This window comes from Bacillus rossius, chromosome 15, assembly GCF_032445375.1.
Source record: "Bacillus rossius redtenbacheri isolate Brsri chromosome 15, Brsri_v3, whole genome shotgun sequence".
Lineage (NCBI taxonomy): Eukaryota > Metazoa > Arthropoda > Insecta > Phasmatodea > Bacillidae > Bacillus > Bacillus rossius.
Window position 1 is genome coordinate 18,410,506 of NC_086342.1, and position 19,897 is coordinate 18,430,402.

General features: G+C 38.3%; 1 protein-coding gene and 1 long non-coding RNA gene across 2 annotated transcripts; one reads left to right on the top strand and one right to left on the bottom strand.

Moving 5' to 3' along the window:
- Positions 1–8,373: 8,373 nt before the first annotated feature.
- On the top strand, positions 8,374–13,579 carry LOC134539243 (uncharacterized). Its single transcript, XR_010076282.1, has 2 exons — positions 8,374–8,440; positions 11,531–13,579. It is a non-coding gene; the product is annotated as an uncharacterized LOC134539243 (long non-coding RNA).
- Positions 13,580–17,358: 3,779 nt separating this feature from the next.
- Positions 17,359–19,693, bottom strand: LOC134539645 (uncharacterized). Its single transcript, XM_063381832.1, has 2 exons — positions 18,981–19,693; positions 17,359–17,782 (listed from the first exon to the last, which is right to left on the bottom strand). The coding sequence occupies exons 1-2, from the start codon at positions 19,691–19,693 to the stop codon at positions 17,359–17,361; spliced, it is 1,137 nt and encodes a 378-aa protein (XP_063237902.1).
- Positions 19,694–19,897: the final 204 nt, after the last annotated feature.

A 19,897-nucleotide genomic window follows, 5' to 3' on the forward strand; every position in this document is an offset into this window, starting at 1 on the left:
ACCGTTCGAAGAAGCCTAAACATTCAACCCGTCCGGATGCGTCAAGTACGCAACACAGGCAAGTGAAGAACGCAACTCGCAAGTGCAAAACTGCGTGCATGAACTCGGACAAGGCCTGTTGTCCCGGAGACACAAGGTTTCGCCGGACAGAACTAACTGCTCCACTAATTCCGTTAATCGGTCTGACATGACGTACGCTTGGTAAACTGACAGGTAAACTGAGCTCGTGAAGGCCCTTTGTTCCTCTAAGGTAACCCAAAGTTCACAGGTATGAAAGCCGCAACCACAACCCGAACAGTTCCGAAGCAAGAAAGGTTAGGTTCGGTCAGAGTTAGAAATAATAGTTATTTATTTATTTTTCCCTGGTAAATAGGGTTAGGTTACGCTATCGTAGCTGAAATGAAAGGTTGGTTAGGTTAAGATAGCGTTATTTAAAATTCTCCACGACCTTAAAATATACAAATCCTTGCAATGTGTTGTTTTTCCACGAGCGATCGGCAAACTTCGGAAAACTTCGGAACTGTTCGGGCGCGGCTCTGATCCCTGTCCAGATACTAATAAAATTCAAAGCAGACCGCGAGTCCAAGTGCCCAACCCCCGCATGGTAGACTCTTTTCTACTCTGTCCAACACTTCATCCAGACCATCCTCTGTCTCCTGTAAATTCCTACACGTAATGCATGCCAATTTGCATCCGGCATGAATGCGCCCAGTGTTTTCCCTGCGTCTATGCAGGTTTTACCTGGGCCCAACCTATCTCTTAGTTATAGTCTATATTTAAGAGTGAGGGGAGTTAGTCATGGCGCCAATCGTTGCCATGGCTGGCCAATCCCCCTCCTAGCACATGATGCATGCGACCCTCTCCTTGCATGGCTAATCCCAGCATGACTAGGCGTATAGGCTACGGCCTAGGTCCCTCCCTAACCCGGACCCCTCCAAAATACACTTAGTTTTAGTTTAGTTAGAAAAAAAAAATCTCTGATCCCTGTGAACTGTTAGCTTCCCGTTCCTCTAGGCTTTCTAATCTTGAATCAGAATGATAATTAAGAGCGCAGCGCACGATCAGGTTTGTCTCGTGCGACGCCAGGTGGCTCTGTGTGTGTGCAGAATACGACGCGAGGAGCAAAGCTGTGTCTACCATGTGCGAGCTGGCGACCGAGGTGTGCTCCGCTTGGCTGGCGCAGGCAGAGAGCAGCTGACTTCTTACGCCAGGTCGGCTATATACTTTTTCCTAACCTACTTGAAACTAAGTGTATTTGGGAGGGGTCCGGGTTAGGGGAGGGATCTAGGACGAAGTTCAACAGGGAAGCCTAAGATGTCCAATAAGTTCTATCCCTGTCCGAACACGCCCAAATATTCACCTTCGGCCAACCTCGGGTTTATTTATATATATATATTTATATTTCTCTGTTTATTTTAACGTAGCTATACTAACCTAACTAACTGTCCATAGTGTTTTGATGTAGCTGACCTAACCGACCACTTTTAATATTTGAATTCGTTTTTCCTGCGCAAAAATAAAACAAATCCCGAAGTTGGCAAGGTGAATTGTCCGGGTGTAATCGGGAATGGCAGAACTTTATGTGCATCTTAGGTCTCCCAAAGCCAACACGCCTAGTCATGCTGGGAGAGGATCGCATGCATCGTGTGCTAGGATCGGATTGGCTAGCCATGGCAGAAATTGGTGCCATGACTAACTCTCATCACTCATAAATATAGACTATAACTAGAGATAGGTTAGGCCCAGGTAAAACCTACATGGACACAGGGAAAACCCTGGGCACTGTCATGCGAGGGGTGCAAGTTTGCAAGCATTAAATGTAGGAGGATACAGGAGACAGAGGATGCTAGGTTGGCTACAGTACACTCGAGTTTAAATGTACACACACACACATGGCTAGCCTAAAGTTCACAGAGATGAAAGCCACAACCACAACCCAAACAGCTCCTGAATCAGCCGTGTTAAATATTAGGTTAGGTCCGGTCAGCGTAATAAAAGAATAGTTCTTTATTTTTCCGGGATGGTAGATAAGGTTAAGTTGCAGTAACAAAAATATAAAGTTGGTTTAAGTTACAGTTATTTAAAATAATCCATGCCCGTAAAATATATAAATCCTTTCAGTTTGGTGTTTTTTCACGAGCGATCGGCAAACATCGGAGAACTTCGGAACTGTTCGGTTGTGGCTCTCAACACTGTGAACTTTAGGCTTCCTTACATGCATTTATATACACACGCACTGCACCCGGAGATGAGCAATTTTCATATTTTTTTATTTTAAGGTTTCTCGCTAGTAATAGTAATTGCTTTATAAAACATTAAAGAAATATTATTGAACTTCGTTACTATACAAAAATTGTAAATTCAAGATAATTGACCAAGCGAAGCACTAGGTTTCAGTAAATATTAGAGCGAACGGCGTTTGTACGTTTGTATGTATGTGATTTAGTCAGACTATAACTTTCGAACTTTTGATTAGGTTTTTCTTAAAATTTGTTAGGTAGGCAGGTTCGTGTATGAGAAAAAATGGTTTGTTTTATATATAATAAATACACATGCAGCTCTAAAAAATCAAACGCTCTACTTAAATATCTTTCTGAGAACCCAAAGAATATGGTGCTCATATAGATAGTAATACTAAATGCCTCAAAGAGAATTAAAAAAAAAAAATTATATGAATTTTATCTGCTACTTCTATAAGAATGTATTCGTTACATTAACTTAAAATTTTGCTGAATTAGATACGTTATGAATTATTTAGTTGTTTGGTTATCGGTTATATTGCAAATTGTAGTTATATGGTTTGCATTATTTTAACTCAAATCACTCCCTTGTTTTTTTATAAGTTTCTTTATATCTATATGTACCTAAAAACTAATATCAAATAAAAGTTATATTTTTCTTCGAATTATTATAAGATTTAATTCTAAAAAATGTGTGTTGGTTGGTAGTTTTTTTAACTTCAAACTGTTACCTTGGTTTGATCTGATAAAAAGTACGTAGGTAGGTACTCTTTGGTAAGTACGTAGGTAGGTACTCTTTGGTAAGTACTTAAGTACAAAAAAAAAAAACTAACAACGTTAGGTCTCAATTTGGTTCGAACTACTAGTAAATTAATGTTTTCATCTTGGAATTTATTTTCGAGAAAGTGTGTCGTAGGGTTTTGTATCTAAAATTTTCAATTCGAACATTATGGTAATGAGTCTGCTATACCAATATATAGAGTAAAAATATAGATCATGTACATGTTGCCAACTATATTTTTTAAGCAATTAAATATGCTCTAACTGATCGCCTATCACTAACCACATTTGTGTTAGATAGGGGAAATGTTTTTTTTTGGGGGGGGGGGGGAGGCATAACCAAGGTATCGCTAAAGCATTCGCCTGAAGTGTATGTGGAAAACAACTTTAGGGTGAAAATCACGTCCACTACAGATGACCTGCAAGTATGTAATATATTTAGGGACATTTATATCTTAAAAAATTCCCTACTTTATAGAAAAAAACAGCCTGCAGAGATTTTGAAAATAAATGTTACATAATTATTGCTTAAGATAAGTGTTCATCGGTTTTGGAAGTTTATCAATCATCTTGAAAATCATAAATTTACATAAATTATATTTATGGGGAAACAATAATTTTAAGAATGTTATGAATAAAGAACTTAACTTATTGTACAACCAGACACACACTGTTATAATAAATCACTTTCCTGATCGGAATAACTTACCTTACACGCATATGGGCATAGCATACATAGTTTGGCAGCATATAAAGAAAAGTAATTATTGAACTGGTTATTAAGTCCCATGATCGTAGTATTTTTTTTTTTAAATACTGAACCACAGCTTGCACAGTAAAAATTATTTACATAAACTCTTATATGGTTCTCCCTACCATTATCATTAGCTGTGCACCTTTAAGTCAGTGAACGTTTTTCTTAATGTAGAAAGTGTTTTAGCAGATAGTTTAAACGAGATTACTTGTGATATAAACCTTATGAGTTTTCGTTGAAATTCAGTGCCAGAACGGACTACAAGGAAACCAAGTTCCTGAATTTAAGCATCAATTCCACATTTCCCTGTGGTTTATATAACTTAACTAATGCAGTAGTGTTCTATCCTTGTGTTATTGGCCTATTTATACATTGCTGACCTAATTTTTCTTCCAGAAATACGGAAGCAATCCTACTATGGACTACCAGAATGGAGGCAAGAAAATCTTCCTTATTTCACATAAAGGCGACATGAATTTCCTGCACCCGTCATGGAAAAAACTTCGAGTGTATTTAAAGTGATGGAAAATAATCTCTCTGTGTTTATAATTTGTAAGTTTGTCAAATACACAATAAATAACTAAATTATATACATGATTGTTTATAAAATATTATGTAAATACCAATAGCTTATTTATTTAGAAGCTTGTTTGTACTAGTACTCTAACATCAAAGTACACAAATATGGTTAAGTATTATGCCCCAGCTAATTTTTCGATACTTAAAATATATTTTTAAGTAGTGGAAAATTTCGTTTGTAGTACTGAAGTTATTAAAATATGAAAATTATGATGTTACGTAAAACATTTTCCAAGCGATCCTTAACTCTTTTAGAGATAACTTTAGAATCTTAGCTTAAGAACTTGGACTAACTAAACCGGTTCTATATATTTCACTAAAGTTTTTTTTTTTAATTTGAGAACGAAATAACTACCTATTGGACCCACAATTCAACGAGTATTTCTATCGTAATGCCTGCAGGCGAAACTATACTAACGTTAACATCTATAGTCAGTATCAACTTTTCTACACGCTACAACAATACCCCGAAAAAAAAAAAAAAACATTGTGGAAACGCCCTTCGTCTGAGTTAGCAATTTCAACTTCTCTCTTTTCTGAGGCCAGATATCATTTTTGATACTAATCCGAGAGAAACATGCATATGAATAAATATCTTACAATATTTTTCTTTTTTTTATTATTATTCTGGAGAATAAATATTTAATAAAGTACGTGGCATGTGATGAAGGAACTAAAAATAATAGTTAAAATTGATTGACAAAAAATACATTTAATTATGAAGAGTTAAAATAAAAAAATATGGACATGAAAAATTGTATAATATTTTTAAGTATTCATTTTTCATGATAGTGTCTTTGTACATTATTCTACTTATGCAAAAAAAAATACACTTTACCTAATACGTTATTTGAATGATTCTTGCTTTAAATAAAAGTTCTAGTTATAAATAAAAATATAATGACTCTTGTCATTAAAATGTAACTAAATAGTTACAAAATATTTGGTTGAAAACCGGTTTTGACATGACCTTAGCAAATGCGTTTGTATATTAGTTTCTATGGTTTCCATTGAAAAGGATAATGATGTAAATTTTTTTGCTTACCCTACTATTGTCAATAATTTGTTACATTTTGATCATTCTTATTTCTCTGCAAACTCTGAACGAAAATGCCAGTTTATTCTTGAATGAATGAATTTTTTCTTTCAACAGATCTATTTCAAAATCGTTGTTAATGCTAACAATAAACACAATCTATTATTAACTGTGCCAGATGCCAAACCATTTTTGTTTCCAAAGTTTTTACGATGATAATCATATAAAAATAAAATTTATTAATAAAAAACTATTACTTTTTAAAATTATGTTAAGCACTATTTATAACTATTATAACCATTATTATTTTATATGTATTTAAAATATTGAATAATTTTGTAGTATGTTAAGAAAAGGTCTATTTGTGAACCATTTTTAATAAATTAATAAATTCATTTTTAAATTAATAATAATTGAAAACAGTTCATTAATTTTTTAATTATTAAAAATATAAGTGCCCATCAGAGAGGATCGTAAACCCCCCCCCCCCCCCCCCCAGCCCTCCCGTCTTGGCAGCAAGCCGTTGGCCGGAGTAAAACCTAACAAGTATCTAGAATGTGCTTAATTTGGATGGTGTTATGCACAAATGAGTTAACCAACAAATGGAAAAAAAAGTTATTGAAATAATTGTGAAGGTAAAATGAAACTTTTAATTTATCTAAATTTTTTAAATTTTTTTTTGAAGCAGTGAACATCTTAAAGTGATACTACAAATACACCAAGTCTCATTGCGAGGTGAATTTTTTCCCCAAGTCATTACCCTCCCCTTGGAAGTCAATGACGGATTAAAAGAAGTGTGCTATTTTTCTTTAACACCGGGCTAGAATACATGCACTCTGTCCCGATTTATGTTTACAATGGCTCCCCAACGTCACTCCTGACTTTTACCGCGTGACGTGTCCGTTACCAATGAATTGCTTGACGAGGCATAGAAAAAAAATTGGTTGTCTGTAAAGACGGTTTACGGACGATAGTTTAACGTGACAACGTCATAACAAAACATTGATGAAATTATTGCATACTTTTATGAATAAAATTGAATCATTTTTATTAAATTATCACTATTTTGTATGGATACAAAGAAGGAGTGAAATGAAATCTACAATTTAATTCATAAATTTACTTTTATTTGCACTCATTTATTCAAATATGTTTATTACTTTAACGAAGAGATTATTTTAACTATAACTTTAATACATGTTTGCTATTTAACTTCTTCCAATCTGTGTTATTCTGTTAAGGATAGGACGATGATAGGAAAAGTAGGAAACGAATGGGAGTGTTTCAAGTTTAATGTGCCTCGAAAAAGTCAAATCGATGGTTGTTCCAATCGAGTGGAAGAGAGATAGATGCGGCGCAAGCGTACAATGAGCGTAACGGGACTTTTTCGTGCGTGCAGTTGGCGTTCATCGATTTATTAGACAACGCCCCACCAGAAAACATCTGTCTTAGGTCTGGTTCCAGTTTGCATAGAGAGTACTCTCTCACTCAATCTTGCACGCTGATTACGTCACAGAGTGGGATGTCTCGTACCAGCTCGAAGTCTTCTACACTCACTCCCCCGCCCGCCCACCAACAACTTTTTGACACCCACCTTGGTATAATTTGAAGAAAAAAGGAGGCATCGAGCTCTAGATTTTTACTGTCATTATACATAATAATAATGCACTGCCTTTAAATTATAAAACGGAACGGTTCCTATAGAAACATTAAAAAATGTAACTGACCGCCTGAAAAGGCTTTTGGTTGAAATATAAAAAATATTTCATAATCCGCGATAAATTACTGTAGGAACGATTGTGCAATAAGATACATACATATGGTTAAATACATTAAAACGTTTTCAACACTAATCAAACAGGTTTTTAAAGCATATCAAATGGACTGTAATTATACGCACAGTTTGCCAAGTGCGCATCCAAAGGTGGACGATTTAGAGTAAGCTATTGTGAAAGAGGTTGAGTGTCTAGTGAGAATCATCTTGGATGAGACACGGTCGTGGTTTGACAAACCAAACGATAACCTTAGTTTAAAAATTGAAACTTAATAATCGTTTGGGTGAATAAAGACAATGACTCATTAGAACGCATAGAAAATAAACGGCTAGGAGTGGGGAACTCGATGGTCTAAAATGGCAGGTGTAATATTGTGTGCCTCACTCGTCACTCGGGGGCAAGCGTTAGTGAAGCAACGCTAAAGTGCTGCATTTTTCGTTACGCTTGAAAAGACAATTTTTTTTATCTCAACAAATATTGATTTAGATGTTTGAAAATTTTTCATAGACATATACAATAGCGTTAATATGATTTTATTTTGAATAAAAAAGTTTTTTGATCAAATAAAAGTTGTTTAGCAGAAAAATGGATCTTAAATTCTATTACTAATCAGTAGATAGGTGTAGTAGGTCCTGGTGCACCGAGTCGGGAACCAGAAAGCCACGGTGGCCATCTTAAAAAAAACTCATTTCCGGCAGCCATGTGGGATTATGTCATTCCCGGCGGCCATCTCGGATTACATCATTTCCCGTCCGTTGAGGTAAAAGGTCAAAAAGGATCCAAGATGGCCGCGCGAAAGGACGTAATTCAAGATCGCCGGTTTAAAACTGCTCAAACTTCTTGGATTACGTCAGTTCCGGCGGCCATCTTGGATTACATCGTTTCCCGTCCGTCGAGGTGAAAGGTCGAAAAGGATCCAAGATGGCCGGGTGAAAAGGACGTGATTACAAGATGGCTGCCGGGACCGACGTAATCCCGAGAAGGTCGGGCAGTTCGCAACCGGCGGGTTGGCACCGGGAGAGAATTCTGCAGGCTTTATCGCTGTTGGCAACGCGCGCGTGAAAAGTGTCGCGTGCAGCTGCAGCAGGAAGCGGCGGCCGCGGACAAGAGCGCAGGGAGACAATGGCTCCCGGTCGAAGCGGCACACGTCACAGGGGTCGTCACAGGGGTCGTGCAACTCGTATAAGGGGAGTGCGCGTGGGGAGTCCTGGTCACTTCACGAGCCATCATGGACCTGCTGTGGTTGGTCACTGCGCTCCTGCTGGCGATCGTTGCGGTGAGTGGACGGACGGACTTCAGGGGTGGAAGGGGGGGGGGGGGGGCCCTTTCCGTGGCCAGGCTCACCAACCACGGGGGAAGCCTTCATTTCACAGACGAGAGAGCCACACCCGAAGTTCCCCGAAGTTCATGCTCGCTTTTTTTTTTTGCGGTCGATTAGGATAGGTTAGCTAAATTATAAATACTTTAAAACATCGCGGACGGGTGGTTGTATTAGGTAAGTAAAGCTACATTAAAAAAATACTGTAAAAACATTTCATGGTTGCTCAGCAAATAACTTTTTTTAATATGTAGCTATCCAGGGCTAGGAAACCGCGTTTACATGATTTCACAGTATCTTTAACGTAGCTATCCTAACCAAAATCAACCGTCCACAATGTTTTAAAGTATTTATAATGTAGCTAACCTAACCTATATTGACCATTAGTTATCATGAGTTACAATGAACAAAAAAAAAACAACCGAAGATGCACGATCGGAGGTTTGGCTCTCTCGTCTGTGAAAAGAAGGCTTCTCCCAACTACGCCGTTAGCAATCACAATTAAATATACGGACTTTTCAACGAATAACCCCACTCCAATTAAAAACAAGAGTTCTTTGTTATTTATAATAACTGGATCTTCGTAGTAACACACCGCATTTAGACTCTCGAGTTTTTTTTTTTTTTTTTTTTTTTTTTTAGAAAAAAATACCACACGTAGAAGGAAATTAGAGGGTTCTAGCTTGAGTATTAACTAGTTTCTAAATGTTTTGATGATATATTAGGATTATTGTTGTAGATTCACGATCAAAGTAAGTGAACTTATGGCCTGTAAATTAACGAAGATTTAAGCAAATTCACGAAGATTAATTTGTAACCACAATTATTCGTAAATTTTAAGTGAAAATGGCTTACTTCTTGGCATTTTGGTTCGAGGCCACGTACGCAAGACTGATGCACTGAAAGAAAATTTGTTTGACCCAACAAAATATTTGTTTGTATATGGCCAAATAAATGCATATACGGTAGATTCAAACAAATATTATGTAAAAGGTACGATTTGGTTGACCCATTAATTTTTTTTCTTGGTAAACTGTTCATTTTATCAGGGGTACAAAATTAATTTGGTTGTACATAAACTTTAATATTTCATTACATCAAGTCAAAATTTGTTCGCCGTACACGAACAAATATTTGTTAGTCTCAGACAAAACATTTTTTTTTGGAGTTCGACTTTTCAGCATGGCCAAGCAGACTCGTTCGGATTGGCCAGAGCCTTCCTCCAATCACGACCACCCACAGGGACCAAACCTAAGATCGGCTGTGAATGGCTCGATATAAAAAAATTACCGTGCCTTCAGTTTTTTTTGGTCGCTCTTGAAGATGGCCTGAGCAATTCATGCCGAAACGTAGGGTGCATCATCATCATCATCATCATCATCATCATCCCCCTGCAGACGTACCTCAGTCAAATTAAATAAAAATATATATAATTATCTTTTATATAAAAAAATGAGTATTTTAATGTTAGCAAGCCGGATAGTATCAATGAGGCAATGGCGTGTTCCATTTGCTCTGTACTGCAATGACAGACTAAAGCAGTTGTTCACGCCTGAGAGGCGATTCATGAAATGTGCAGTGATCGCATACTGCCTATATGTCAGGAAAGTACGCTAATTAAAACCCATAAAAATATTTTGGAATTATTCCTTAATATTTAATTGAATTTATAAACCTGCAAAATTGTATGGGAAATATACCTACCACAAAAGAATGGCACATTTCCTGTGTATTTGAATGTTTCATAAACAATGGAGCAGTTAAATCACGTATTCATTGGAAATACATGTACCCAATACACAGGTTGTACTAGACTTGGGATACACCTTAGAGTCTTGGACCTTAAGGTGTGTTATAAGTAGTACTTACTTTTGTGACGGACCTGCAGATATATGTTTGCAGGTGGAAATCTTGGATCATCATGTACAGTAAAATCTTAACGTGGCGAATTTTTAAGGTTCCCAAACACGCTCAGAGTTTTTGCCAATCCACCTGAATCCTCACCGGAGGAATAACCTTAAATATTAACTGAGCTGTACGCTTGTAGTCGCAGTCCAGTTTCTCCGGTTATTCCTTCAGTTGATACAGCTCTCCGGATAAATGATAGAAGGTTGTTAGAACTTGTTATGATGTGTAACATCTTCTATCTTGGTATACGACATTTGGTAGGAGTACACATGGTGATTGGAACGGAAGCTGCATTGAACGGAAATGTGTAACCACGATGCTGCCTTCTGCCCAAGGGAGACCTTACAGTATTATCTGTTTAATGAATTTTAAAAATAGATGGACAAGATTTCAATAAAATTACGTGTCGAAAATCAGGTCAAAAAGCTAGTGTTTAGTAGGTTTTTCAAGTTTTTTTCTCGCTTTTATCGGAGATGTTTCATAACATAGGCTACTAGTTTAAAATTTCGGTAATGTACGGGGTTCTACAACATTTTGAATTCCACCATCTTGTATAATGTCATGTCCGCCATTTTGGTAGCCATCTTGAAATTATTTCAATTTTGACCAAAAAAAAAAAAAATTCAGGAAAAATCTAAGTTCGAGGAATTAAAAAAAAAAAAAGGCGGAATGTATTAGAACTAAAGGGATATTTTTTTGATTAAATTTTTATGAATTTCAGCAATATTTTGGTAAATTTTTTTTAAGATGAAGGTGATCCAAGATGGCGGCAGTACACTCGCTCCTCACCCAGCGGGAAGCCTTCTTTTCACAGACGAGAGAGCCAAAACCCGAAGTCCCCCGAAGTTCATGTTTTTTTCCCCCGTATCTTTAATGTAGCTATCCTAACCAAATCGACCGTCCGCAATGTTTTAAAGTATTTATAATGTAGCTAACCTAACCTGATTGACCATTAGTATCCTTTTATCAACACCGCCATATTTATTTACAGTGAACCAAAAAAAAAACCGAAGATGCACGATCGGGGGTTTGGCTCTCTCGTCTGTGAAAAGAAGGCTTCCCCCTCACCCTGCACCCAGGGCCAGTATGGACTACTACATACTACGTTATGCAATGGTTTCAACTTCGCTGTGGTTCCAGTGCGTGCAAGGGGCGTCTTCGGGACACGACTCAGCGACGCAGATTCCAGCACTGCACGCGGCCGCCCTCGAAGACTTCAGTCCCTACGCGGGGCAGGCGGGAAGAAGCAGCGGCACGAAGAAGAAATGCGGTTGAAAGAAGAACAATATTGTGACGCGGACATGTAGAACCACCACCGCGTCAATAAATACGGCCTGAAATGCACACACTTACCATTTAATAATAATAATGACTGCATTGTACGATACCTGACTAAAAGAAAAGTGTTATTTTTGTCTTTCAAGTAAGTACCGTTTTGAAATTCGGCCATGCTGCGGTCGGAATTACATACGCGCATGCGGGCTGTGTTACCTGCATCTGTTGGCAAGCCGCAGTCGCCATTACGCGGACGTTTTTACTTTTGTTTGTGAGAATTTAAAATGCAACCCCCGATTGAGATCCCTCCCTCCCCCCCCCCCCCCCCGACTGTGAAATACGCGCTGTGATTCCTTTTTTTTTTTTTTTTAAATGCTGAAGGCGTGAAAGTGGCTGAAATTCATCGTAAGATCAGTGAAGCCAGGTCCTCTCGAATAAGAGTACAGTGTGCTACCGCTACGCCTCCATGTTCTATCCAAGCTTTGTGATGAACAGAACACTGTAATTTTTGTTGCAAATGGATCGGAGATATTCACGTAAACTTACAAACGGTATCACGGCAAAATAGTGTCCGCAGTTATACTGGTTTCGGATTCTTACCCGGAAATTTATGCTTCGTGTTGTCCAAATACATCCAATAAAGTTAGGCCTATTTTTAAACCGTTTCCTGAATAGCTTTCCAATATTAACTACGCAAATAACAAGCATAAAAATGCAATAAAGTAAAATTTTTGAATATCTGATTATCTTTTCCATAGATTATATTTTTTTTTTTGCTGGAACTTAACATGAATTAAAATATAAAATAATTGCACCAATTTTCGTAAGGAATACTTCGAATAATCACGAAAAAAGTATTTTATATAGGGCAAAAATATCTACAGTCATGTTACAGTATACAAATTTACAGTATATTTTTTGTAGTATTACAGCTGGTTTCCAAAGGAATGCTTTGTAAAAGTACATAAAATATACTTTTTCTTTGTAGTGTCCATTTTTTTATGGATTCATGTAGCTATTAACATTGTATGGAGCAAGGTTTATTTTCAATAATATTTTTTAGCCTAAAAATTTGCTTTATCTAATCTTGTGTACGGCACATTACCACATACGTTTGATAATATTGAAACTCCATGAAAACTATATGGTGAATTATCGAGGTCCTATTTTCGCACGCCATGCTTGCGCGTTTACCTTCGCCGGGGCGATGTCCGTTGCTTTGAAGTCACCTACGGGGACCGTTGTTCATCTTGACGGCGTTTAACCTATTCCTTGTCGGCGTGTAACGAGGTTATCTGTCTGCCGGCGTGGCGCTAACGAGGAAGCCGGGAGAGCAATGACAATCCCACCAATCGACCGCCTGACGAATCGACGGCTGTTCCGAGTCCTATCGATTCGAACAAGCTCCCCGCCGACAAGATGGCGCCTGGGGAAAACATCCTTGCACGTTCGCGGCGACACCGGGTCCGCAGAGTGCCGGTCGTTTGTTTCCATCCCGAGTTTGGGAGCTTTCGTGACGCTCACCAAGATCGATATTAATGTTCGCCCGGCGAACAAATGAGGAATGATGATGCGTCATCCACTCCTGGTTTGCGACGTATTGGGCTATAGGCGGGGCGCGGTCGACTGCGCGCGCGAGAGGGTGTGCGAGCTATCGATATCTCGCGCCGGCATCGCAGGCGCTGCCAATGTTGCGTTAGAGTAAGAGTTGGGTTCGAAATTTAAAAAAAAAAAAAATTGGTTGTTTTTAAAGTTGGTTTACGGACGATAGCTTAATGTGACAACGTCATAACAAAACATTGATGAAATGATTGCATACTTTTATGAATAAAATTGAATCATTTTTATTGAATTATCACTATTTTGTATGGATATAAAGAAGGAGTTAAATAAAATCTACATTTATTTACTACATTTATTTATTACATTAAAATCTACATTTATTTACTACATTTATTTGCACTCATTAATTCAAATATGTTTATTACTCTAACGAAGAGATTATTTTAAATATAACTTTTATACATATTTGCTATTTAACTTCTTCCAATCTGTGTTATTTTGTTAAGGACAGGACGATGATAGGAAAAGTAGGAAACGAATGGGAGTGTTTCAAGTTTAATATGCCTCGAAAAAGTCAAATCGATGGTTGTTCCAATCGAGTGGAAGAGAGATAGATGCGGCGCAAGCGCACAATGAGCGTAACGAGACACTTTTTCGTGCGTGCAGCCGACGTTCATCGATTTATTAGACGTTGTCACGTGAAAAAAAACATCTGAATAACCTATACAAACACCACAGGCCCGTTTTCTGGTTACAGTTGACTGCCGCAGACAAAACCATAGATATAATCCATCCGCCCGAAGTTAGAGCTTGCCAAGCATTTTACGAACGAACGGGTATAATTTTTTGGACCATCTGATTGGCTGCAGGTCACGTGACCAACAGACGGAGGCGACGGGCTATTGTAATTCCGCCTGGACGCAAGGGCCGGTCGTGGGCATGGGAGGAAAAAGAATATATTTTATTTCTGTTACGGATGGATGTCGCAATACCTAATGAGAGAAGAGATATGGTGCAGTTTTGGGGGTACTTGAGAACTATTTATATTTATCAATAATTTTGTTTTGGCAAGAAATTGTCGATATATATATTAAATTCTCTGGTAATTCCTGCTTTAAAAATAATATGATTGCAATTACTTACAAAAAATCACTAGCGATAATTGTAAATACTAAAAATAAAATTTCTGTAGTTAGAACTGTTGAGCATAAATTTTACATAACCCATATTAATTAATACTTTGAAAAATATTGTTCACAAATTACTGAACAGTTGTCACAGGATAATCATTTGGTATTTAATATAGTTATTTACTTACAGTACTCTCATAAATAGGATACATCGCGAAATATCATTAGCTAAGATTAACAATAAGATTTAAATTGTGAACCAATATCGCAAATGTCGTGTGCATGGCCTGCTTTTGCCTATTTGCTTTTTTTTTTAAAAGTTGTGAATGCAGCTTAACTGACTCTTAACTGACGATTAATCTATGAGTTAGGGGGCTGTCGTTTGCTAACGTAAAGTTTCCTTCACATCCCTGGGGCATCTAATAAAGCGCGTAGCTGCCGTCAGAAGTGTTCGCATATGTTTAGATTCTTTAATTTTGACGTGATAACGTCTTATAAATCGATGAACGCCGGCTGCACGCACGAAAAAGGATGACTCATTATCACGTTCCGCCTGAGCCTAGCGTGCAAGAACCGGCCAACCACCGTGCAAGAAAATCTTCTATAATATCAAACAGGTTAAGGCGGGCTTTTTAACTAATTGTTCGTGATTATATTTAAACAAATTAAAAAATTAAATTTGAAAAACTGTAAATAATATTAGAAAATTAAAAAGTAGGTATGCAATTTTTCATCAATGTTTTCTTATGACCTTATCACGTAAAATTATCGTCCGTAAACAGACTTTACAGACAACCCCCTTTTTAGTTTATTGGCCCTCTTGGTTGGCCCATCAGCGACCATATGTGTTTATGATTTAAGATGTTATTTGGACATAAGTTATTACTGGTTGTACTGTATGTCACAAGAAACCTCAAAAACAGACAAAAAAACAAAGATGTGTAACACCTAACCTCGGTAACGAGCAGATTCATGTGTTCTCGTGTTGCAAATACACTTCTTATACGAAACTTGAACATGGAATTCACCGCAGAATTCTTAAAAATAATGCCCAGCGTGATAGATACATTGGCAAATTGTGTTTTTAATTATAATCCTTGACGCGAATCACCGCTATAATTTGTTGCAGCTACGTAGACTATCGAATCATCCGATTTGCGGAGCATGTTAAACTATTAAATGAAAGGGTTCCGATAAAAGCGAACAAGACTTGAAATAACACTAAACCCTGGCTTGGGACCTGGGCAAGGAATTTTATTAATTTATTGCCCATATTGTTAAAATCTATTAAACTTTAGCTTTACAAAATCCGTTGGATGGTTGTTACACACTACCCATGCGAATTCCGTTCCATTTACGAAATTACTCCTACCAAATGCCGTATACTGAGAGCTATAATGTTACACATTAAAATGTGAATATTAAACACAGAAAACCAGCCAAAATCAGCCGATGTGAAAAGTTAAAAAAAAAATCCATGGAAAGAATTAGTCAGAAAAATGTTACAGCAAAAACGATAAAAGGGGGCTCACAACTACGAAAGTGTTCCAAACAAGAACAGTAAATAGAGACAAAAAAAGACCTTTGACACCAACGCGACAAACAGACGAACGTAACGATGATGCATAACAGATAATTCGGACAACACAACTACAGCATAGCGATGCATAGGTGAACCCATATATAAAACTAAACGTATATTCTGGACGAACCAACGACGACAGCGCAGATGAACGCTGGAGCTTCCTAAGTCAAGACAGTTGCAGTGTAACCAGAAATGGTGTATGTCCAAAAACATCTTAAATAAACCTCCCCCGTTGCAAGAACCATTCAAAGAACACATTTGTTACTGTCTTCATCGACATTTGCTTTACCGAGCGGGTAGCAAGGAAACCTGTGAATGTGCCATTTAGTACTTTAAGCATTTAGTACTTAAGTACTTTAGGCCATTTAGCCCACTTTAGGCAAGATCGAAGTCTGTCAATACTACAATAATTTGCATAAAACCCTTAGTGAGACCTTCCAACTTGTAGGAATTTGCTTTAATTCTCTTCATAGGATATAGATCATTAAGTTGCAATACTAGCCTTTGCGATAATGCAGCGTTGATTTTACTGCATCTCTGCTGAAACACGAATAATGATAAATGTCACTGCATTAAGGGAAGGTAATGTTAACCTTACTGCCTCTTTGCTTGAAATATAATTATACAGAGAACTGACATAGTGAAGACATAAAGTAAATATTTCTGTCAATTTTTATATAAAAAATGATATACATGTAACTCTCACATTAAGTGTGTTATGAAAATCTTAAATACATTTTACTTGAACAACAATATTGCATTAAATTGAATAACTGAGAATGTTAAGTCAATGGGCTGCCCCTTTGATTGACAATAATGACAATTTAGGAACTGGTATTGTGTACACAATGTCAATTATACTGCCCCTTAATTTATCGAAAACTGTGATTCAAATCACTGCAATTGTGAGAGTGTAATGCCAACCTTACGGCCGATTTGCTTGAACGATATCAATGATACACAGAACTGCCACATTGAGAACATAAAGTCAATACCACTGTCATTTTTTTGAACGAGAATGGTGACACATGAAACTGCCTCGTTCAGAATAGTAAGACATTCTAACTAGCATAAAAGTATATGAAATTGAGATATAAAGAAATTTAAATGACCATTTGCTTGACAAGAATGAACATAAAGTACACACTGTCAACATCAATGTCCATTTGCTTGAAGAGAGTGACGTCGAAATGGGTATTGAATGCATCAATAAATCATATGTTTAACTGACTCTTGCTTGGCAAGATTTGCGGAGCAGAAATGGGCACGAAATACACAGTAGCAATATTACTGTCCCTTTGCTTGACGAGGATGATGATGTTCAAAGGGTATTAAATACAACACCAATCTTAAAAGCCCATTTGCTTGGCAGTAATGATGGTGCAGGAATAGATATATAGCAAACAATATCGGTGTTACTGTCGCTTTGCTTGAATGAGGATGATGATGTAGGAAATGGCCATGTTGAGGGCGGAGAAGATGGTGCTGCCCTTCAACTCGAAGAGGCCGTAGACGCTGAACCGGATCCGGCCGGCCGAGGCCTGCGTGAGAAACCGCTGGACATTCCGAGCCACACATGGGTCGGGCACCTGGAGGAAGTCCAGCGTCAGCAGCAGTCGGCGCAGGCGGGCTGCTTCCCTGGTCGCGCAGCCGCAGAATAAAATGATCGCCGACATCTGCGACAGGTGGTCGCTGGTGATGTAGATGATTAGCAACAGCTTCTCCGGCATCAGGCATCCGCTGCCGCAGCATTCCAGCAGCGAGTGCACTTCCGAGGACACGTAGGTGACTAGGAATCCAAAGTAGACTGTGAATATGACCAGCATCTGCGCCTCGAACCTGGAGGAGATGAATCAATATAATGTGGATTGTGCAGCCTCAAAACAGGAGATATTCACATCAAAGCTATGCGCAGATATTTATGGTGAAGGGTACCCAAGACTATTCAGTTGAAACAAGGCCACAGTACTCAATATGCCAAAGTGATTTGTGTTCGATTACTTCCACGGTGTAACCCAAACATTTTATTAAGTTCTAAAGGTAGTGGGTTTATTTGGGGTACTCCCACCATTTCACACCACCTAATCATCCATTAACTTTCCATTATTATCTAATTGTACCACATTTTATATAATGCCTCCGAAGCCATCAGATGTTAAGCCTTCTGTAATTTATAAGTTGATACATCACCGGATATAAGACCGAACCTACAACACTTGACACATCATTGCGATGCCTCTTTAATCGCGACTACAAAGAAATTACTCTTGAAGTGAAATGGCAGTAGGCCATAATCCTTGGACTTGATGAGAAAAATATAAATATACCGTTATATGTCTCACATTCATGCATATAAAATCTTAATACAATGGGACATTTATTACTGTAATAGGCATAAATTATTTAATGGGGGATTTTGGCCTGGTTAAATGAAATGAGTCATGCCATAATCTGTAGGGCCTACCCGAATTATGACTACTAGCTTCTTCACATGAGAATGAAACACAAGCGTTCTTTAAATCTTTATACATGGCTTAAATGAGGCCTTATGAAATATTGTACCTTGTTGTAAAGTATGTTTAACTTTATATCTCGTTAAAGAGCGAGGTCATTAAAGAGGTATGCACACAACACAAAACATGGATATTGGAAAAGGCATTGACCATGGCCATAATAAAATAAATATTTTAGCATTTTTCCGGAGAATTTTACGAGAAATCGCAGAAAACCAAAACCCGAAAAGCTAGGTTAGGATACAAATACCAAGGTTTCTCCTTAAGATAGAGCAGCAACACATAAGGGTGGAAATGGAAAGTTTTTCCCTCAAAGATACTGCCATGACATATTGTTGTGAGCCACTAGCAGTCCGGAGCAAGTAACCATAACACCAAGAGTCCAAGCTTGGAAAATATGTCTCTCTAAGCGCATGATGTATATAATATGCACTTATCAGGTGTAAGACTACGGAGATGGGTTAGATTATTGCAGCAGTGCTCAATGTATCTTTCATTGGCAAGAAGAATAAGACAAGTTGTACCTGGAGTTGATGAGCTCGCACACCCTGCAGAGTTCCTCGTGGAAGTCCATGAGGCATCGGAGGTGAGCTGCGCGCACCCGGTATGGGTGGGCCCGGCACACTTCTATCACGCACTGGACCTGTTCGTTCAGCTCGGAGAGGCGCTGCTTCAGCAGCAGCACGAGTGTCGTGAATTCTAGCATCAAGACCTCGAGGAACGCCTGGCTGTAGCACGAGTACACAGTGTTGGGTAGCCCTGTTGACGATGGCATGAGTGTGATCTCCAAGCAGATGTGCAGGGATAGTTTTAAGACCAGCAGGAAAAACATCTTCAGGAAAATGAGGATGAAAGCACGTTGATAGAATGCTTTCCTGTTGTGCAAGAAGGACTCGTCGATTTTGGCCATCAGTGCCAGCACTTCACGGCTCCGGCTCCAATGGTAATACACCGCCAGAAACATCAGCAGTCCGTGCTTCATCTGGATGATCACGGCGAATGCCATGTTCCTCGAGTAAGGCCCCGTAGAATGGAGGTAAAAAGGGTGGCAAAATGAGTAGCCTAGGAACAGCAACATTAAAGCAGCAGAGTAGGATATCCATTTCCAAGACAGCTGGTACTTCTGGGCAAGATTACCAGGAATGGTGGTCATTGGAGCGGCCCCCAAGATCCTGGCCACGTAGAAGAGAGGCCCGACAGCCGAGTACAGGCTGACCACGCACCCGAAGAGCTTCATTGTGTGACTGAAGTTAAGCAACTGAATACGGCAGCTCTATCAATATTCTTGTTCACGGCGCGTAACCCGGTTATTTCTCAAAACCGATAGCTCCCTCTTGCGAACGATATTTTTTTTTCTGCTTTTGTTCGGCCATGCACCAGGAAAAAACTCTGGGGCGTCATTACTTTGGCAATGTTTTTCTAAAGAATGAATCGATATGAG